Source organism: Pholis gunnellus, assembly GCF_910591455.1.
Source record: "Pholis gunnellus genome assembly, chromosome: 14".
Classification (NCBI taxonomy): domain Eukaryota; kingdom Metazoa; phylum Chordata; class Actinopteri; order Perciformes; family Pholidae; genus Pholis; species Pholis gunnellus.
The window spans coordinates 2,977,902-2,984,294 of record NC_136541.1 but is presented as its reverse complement, the minus strand read 5'-3'; the positions used below and the strand labels follow the sequence as shown (position 1 = coordinate 2,984,294).

The following is a 6,393-nucleotide window of genomic DNA, read 5'->3' as shown; positions in this document are numbered from 1 at the left end:
GAGACAGTATTAAGGCATTGATTAATAATGTTCGTGTAAATCCATCTTGCAGACAAAAAAAAAGAAAGCATCCCAGCGATGGCCTCATTTCACGCAGAGCAGTCTCATTGTGACTCTTATATGTTTAAGACACTGCGGTTCTTTACAGTAAAGGAGAAGAGGAGCCTCATATACCATGTAACCTATCGACGAGGGGGATCTTGTCAGCTGCGCGCATTCAATTAAGCCCAGATAAGCCTCTGCATTCTTCGTGCAAAGGTACATTGTTCCGCTGCTGACAGTCTCATTATTTAAAGAGAAGCCATTAGGCGCTCATTAATGTGCTAATTACAACACGCTGATGGACAATCCCGACACAATTAGTCCCCCCCCCCTCACACACCCCACACCTCCCTCTATTCAAACCCATGGACGTCATTTGGATAAGGCAAGGAAGGAGCGCTTTCCAAACTGATCTTATAACTTTTAGAAGCAGAATGAAGCATAAATGACCACAATTGTTTTTTAAAAAAAGTTCACATTAGGGGAGTGCTCGTGACCAAAGTTGCATCTCAGCTGGCAGTTTAGCTGGTTTTGAATAATTTACCAAATAAAACGTCATTTTTACGCCACTTTGTCCCCCAAAAGAGCTGATATGCGCTGTTTTTTAAGTCTTTAGTGTCAAATGACATAAGATGCATTTGAGCGGATGACCCCTCCCGCCCCCAGTTCAAACCCGGGACAGTGGCATCTGTTTGGGGCAGGAGACAGAGCTGGCTGTCCCGGACCTCCAGGTCAGCCCCGTGCTCACGTCACTGTACATGGAGCCCGCGGAGGCTTTACTGCCCCAGCAGCAGCGCGTGCAAAAAGTCCTCCAGGAGTCCAGGGTTTTCCCGGACCAGATCCAGGCCCCCGACGTGATGCCTACAAGGAGGCACATGAAGTATTTCAGCATGAACACGGCGTAGTCCGGCCTTTGCCTGCTCGGGTCCGTCATGCACGTGCAGTTGTGCGTAATTTCCCACGACTGTCTGTTATGCTGCTCGTAAAAGTAACATGCCACTATGACAGTGGCAGGGACGGTGTACAGAACCGTGAAAACCCCTATCCGGATCATCAGCCTCTCCAGTTTGTCAGTCTTGGTGCCCCCTTGCTTGATTACACTCCTGATCCTGAACAGGGAGACGAACCCGGCCAGCAGAAACATGGTGCCGATGAACAGGTAGATAACCAGCGGTGCCAACACAAAACCTCGCAGGTTATCCAAATTCTGGTTGCCCACGTAGCAGATCCCAGCCACGGAGTCCCCGTCCACGGAGCTCAAAGCCAGAACTGCTATGGACTTCATGCTGGGGATGAGCCAGGCGGCCAAATGGAAGTACTGTGCGTAACTGGCGATGGCCTCGTTCCCCCACTTCATGCCCGCGGCGAGAAACCAAGTGAGGGACAGTATCACCCACCAGATCGAGCTGGCCATGCCAAAGAAGTAAATGAGCAGGAAAACGATGGTGCAGAGCGCAGGACCCGTGGTCTCGTAGTGGATGTGCTCTGCGCCGTTTTCCCGGTTGCACGCCACTTCCTCGTGCCCGGCGATCAGCCTGACAATGTATCCAATGGACACGAACATGTAGCAGGCGGAGAGGAAGATGATGGGCCGCTCTGGGTACTTGAACCTCTCCATGTCGATTAAAAAAGTCGCCACGGTTGCGAAGGTGGAGATGAAACACAGGACAGACCACAGGCCGATCCAGAAGGCGGTGAAAGTCCTCTCCTCCTGGGTGAAGTAGGGGTTGTGGCACGGCATAGCGCAGTTCACGATCTGTCCCGTCTTGACGCGGTTGTGCAGCGGGTGACCGTCACCGGTCACCGGCACCATGGGCGCGCGGCAGAAGCATCCAGGCTCACACGGGGACGCCGCCGGTTTGTGCTTCCCGGGGATGCCACGACCGTAGCCGCTCTTCTTCCTGGGGTTGTACGGCTTCAGGGGTCGGTTGGTCGGCTTCGCCAACACGGGAGAAGCCGTGGTGGTCTGGCTCCGGTTGTAGTCCATGCACAGCGTGTCCTGGTTGCCTTGCTCGGGCAGCAGGTCGCACCTCATCCGGTCCGGCCACGGGAACCCGTACTGCCTCATGAGCGGAGCGCAGCCAGCTTTGGCCCGCTCACACACGCTCCTACACGGTGGCAGCGGCTTCTTGTAGTCTTCCAGGCAGATCGGCGTGTACATGCTGCAGAGGAAGAAGCGCAAGTCCGGGGAGCACTTGATCTCCACCAGCGGCCAAAACTGGTGCACCTCCAGGCCGGCTTCGTCCTGCGTGTCGTGGTTGAACTGGTTGGGCATGTAGGTGTAGTTGTAGCCGATCCCCTTGCACAGAGGCACGGAGATCTCCTGGCACTGGAGTTCCTTGGCCGCCATGCAGCCCGTGCCGTGCAGGACGAGGGCCACCAGCGCGCACCATCCCGGGATGCTCCTCTCCATCGTTGTTTCCCGTACGCGTTTTCCGTCCTCGACTAAAGTGCCAGCAAACTTGCTTTTTAGCAAGTTGGCTGCGAGTGCGATTAATCCAGGGATGCTGCAGAAGTCATGCTAGAGACAGCAGCGGATAGTTTGTGATGGTCTGCAGCGTCTGGAATATCCAAAAACAAGCGCTTTACTTTCACACAGTCTGGGACACCGCCAGTCTCCTCTGTCTTTCTTTGTGTCGGTGTTGCACCGTGGCTGTCTTTACATGCTCTGCCGCTGGTGGGTGCGTTGGTTTTTATACGGGAGGAGCGAGGACACTCCCCCAGCATGGGCAGGGAGGGGGGAGGGGGGGGGGGGGAACAAGTCAATCAAGCGCTCCTTCTATTAGGTGTTTGTTTAAAATGTTCACCCTGGAGGAAGGGTTATAATCACTTTGTCTTTGTTAAAACACACACGCACACACACACACACACACACACACACACACACACACACACACACACACACACACACATGCACGCCTTTAAAAACAACAAGGAGAGGGGTAGTTATCATACAATAGATACATTAGGGAGAATTGTAATTATCATACAGACAGTGGCGAGTAAACTAACATTAAGTCTACCTCACTACGTATAGTCTGGCAGAGGATGTGCCTGAATGTATCGTAGCATCATGATGCAAATTAAAATAATAAATGCACTCCTGCCTGCTGTTTTTTCTTCATCGAAATGGTTTGGTAACAACTGGAGGTCATACTTTACCACCACATACTTTATATTAAATATTTCTCTGTCCTTATAGAATAGGTTTTGAGGCGTTAACAATTATTATTTGCTTGCAACATGAACTCGAAAGTGAGATGAACGTTTTTAAAGCAGGACGTATAAAGTAACATTTGAGCATTTATAGGTTAGATATGAGTCTATCCAACACATCTGTATTCAACTATTCAACATGAATATCCATTTAACATGTTGCACACGTTGCTGTTTGCCAAGATTCCATTCTTTATCAAGCCGCATGCATTGATGGGCACACTGGTCTGTCCCTCTCTGTGTTCTGAATTCAAGAGTATGACAAGAGCAGGTTTAAATCATGCAACTGCAATATGCTAAATATTGAATCTCTGCACTGCAGTCTGTCTGGATATAAGCATTGATTACATTTCTTAACTTTGAACTCAAAATACTGCAGCTTGTGTCTGAAGTTTACATGAAATCTGTAAAAAAAAAGAAAAACCTCTTACTCGTGCTTTACTCTGTTTAAGAGAGGCATTGTTTGAAGTTCCTCATGTCCTTTGTTTTTCTTCTTTGAGTTGATCTGGAGGTTTATTCTCTTAAAATCATCTTTAAGGAACGTTGATGCAGGTCGTTCAAAATTTCACCCCACAAAGAAAGCAAGATGCAATAAAAATACTTTCACTTCATTGTTACGGTGTACGGTCCAGATTCTTATTTGGTTATTATACGTCGTAGTGAAGAACACATTTTGTTCAGCCACTCAGTCCTTGAACACAGGGGTGGCCAAACTCTTTTGATTGTGAGTGAATGTTTAGTTTTCAGCCAGTAGCACTGCAAGAACACCAGTGTTTCTACACCAGACATAGAACATTCATTTTCTATCAAAGCATTTGACACTAGAGTAGTTTATCGGTGTGCCCACGTATTACAAAAAGTATTTCTCTATCAAAATTGAATTCAATTTATTCAATACTTTTAAACTCTAATACAATACATGGCCTATGTGCCCACACACATATTATCATGTTATGTGTAAAACTGCAAATAAATCCCTGTGGGCCATTTTAAGAAAAGTATTTTGGCTGATGGTTAAATTTGCTGCAACGTTTATGAAAAGCCAGCGCATCAATAAATGGTCCTGATAGCCATGAGGGAGCACTGGTCTGGTACTGCCCGTCATCCACGGTCCAGTGCAGCAAATTACTTTCTGTCTCCTCCGAATCCGCCTCAGAGCTGGATGTGGAAGAATGAGAGAGACAAAAATCATCAGTCGCTACATGCTTATGTGTGACAGTATGAGAATATGTCTGCGTGTCTGTTTGCATGCAGGGGGAATAGAGGGAGGATGTGTGTGTGTGTGGTAAGGGAGGTTAATGTGGTCTTGTTAGCTCACAGCGGGGGGTCGTCTTGGTCTAAAGGGAGGGAGGGGCTGTTTGTCTAAACGCTGGTGCCAATGTTTCACTCAGAGCATGCTGGGCCGGCGATTACTGCGATGCACCACTGGGCCCCACAAACAGGACAGTGTGTGTGTGTGTGTGTGTGTGTGTGTGTGTGTGTGTGTGTCAACACTTTCAGAGCTCAGCCTAAAGAAAATAAGCCAGATACAGCATTGTGATAGCACTAATTAAAGTCATTCGCACGTCTTATTGGATTCATCGGCTTCAAATGGAGCTGAGACTGTTTGTCAGACGGGTGGCGTGTTTCTGATGCACAGGTTTTTAAATCAGAACTAATTAGCCCCAAACTCCAATATTTGCTAAAGGATGCTTGTTTTAGCTCAGTTTGGGGTCTCCTGGTGGGTGGGGGTGTTTTGTGAAAAGATCATTTTGAGGGTGCTTGTTAAGCTGGTAATCACAATAAAACGTTTTGAGATAAATTGAGTTTCAGATACTTTCTTGTAACTTCTTTGCACTCATTGTCTTCTCCTGTTTGGCAGACAATTCTCCTCAGGCTAAAACGACTCCATTGACAGAAATGTAATTTTAACCTCACTGATCATCTTAAACACACTTCATACAAACAGCAACACAATAATACTCATCTTTGTTTGTCTGTCCATTGTCATCAGCTCTGGTTTGAGAGTTTGAAAAAGAAGAAGTAACATTTTCACTGTTTTCTAACAGTGCTTGTGACCCACCAGGAAGAAATCCCCCAGAAAGGTCAGTGCAACGACACGGCATACTGGCAATGAAAGGAGCTAAACCTATTTCTTTTACAGGTTTTCACGTGTTTAAAAAACCTGCATACACTCTAATTTTGTGTATGAAGCCATGAGTCACACATTTATCTCAGAGGGCTGTATACGGTCTATGTGCAATAAACAACCCACAGTTCAGATAAGGAAAACATGGAACTGACTGCACCAGTGTGGACTGTAATTTCTACTCTATAATCTCACCAATGCCAACATCTGTCCATGCAACATCCAAATGGCACAGATGGCGGTATTGCAAGTTTGGAGTTATACGATATCTCCCGTAACAGTTACTCCTCATTTTTGGCGCGTTTTCCTACAAAAGTCCAGCAACACGTGTCAATTTCCGCTCATTACATGCGCAGGTAGCCTATTGCTGCGAATGCTGCTTGAGACCCGCCTTCACCAGAATATAATTTAGGCAAAGAGCTTTAAAGCTTATAACTTCCCCCATTTCCAGCATTTAGTTGTACTTTCATTACCAGCCAGCATTTTGTCAGAACAGGTGGAAGTTTGTATTTTTTTTCTCGCGGTGGAACTAGACTCCTCAGACATTCCCATGCTCGTGCGGGGACTTTTTTTCGGGGGCTGATCCAGATGCCTCCCGTCGGGCCAGCCATCTCCAGCCGAGCTGTGAACCGCAGGTGAAAGTCGAAGGAAACAGGTGCCTCCTCCTCCCACCGGGGCGAACAGAATAGCAGGCCGAGCATCGGTTACACCGATCGCTGTCTGTCAGAGTGGAACCCGTATTGATTAACAAGGCTGATAGACTTGGCGGCCCCAGCCACCAACTGTCGACTACGCCTCCCGCCTTCTGTGTGCAACGGCGATAGCGGGTCTAGGGTTACGCGCTGGCCCCCTGCATACCAAATTTAAAGGGGTGGAAATGGAATTACTGCATCTGTTTAGAAGTCAATTTCTGCATTCTCCGGGCTGCCCACCCCGCCGCTCCTTTATCTAACCTCCCTTCTTGCCTCTCTCTTCTCCCCACCGACTCTCCCAGGGCTCGCAAAGTT

At 48.0% G+C, this 6,393-nt stretch overlaps 1 protein-coding gene across 1 annotated transcript; it reads right to left on the bottom strand.

The window, feature by feature from the left end:
- Positions 1-688: 688 nt before the first annotated feature.
- On the bottom strand, positions 689-2,521 carry LOC306706737 (frizzled-8-like). Its single transcript, XM_079173911.1, has one exon. It carries the CDS (start codon positions 2,453-2,455, stop codon positions 710-712), a length of 1,746 nt encoding a protein of 581 aa, XP_079030037.1. The 5' UTR covers positions 2,456-2,521; the 3' UTR covers positions 689-709.
- Between the last annotated feature and the right edge of the window lie 3,872 nt (positions 2,522-6,393).

Excerpts from the sequence above, each read along its gene's own strand:
- LOC306706737 (XM_079173911.1), bottom strand. The coding sequence starts at position 2,455 with ATGGAGAGGAGCATCCCGGGATGGTGCGCGCTGGTGGCCCTCGTCCTG.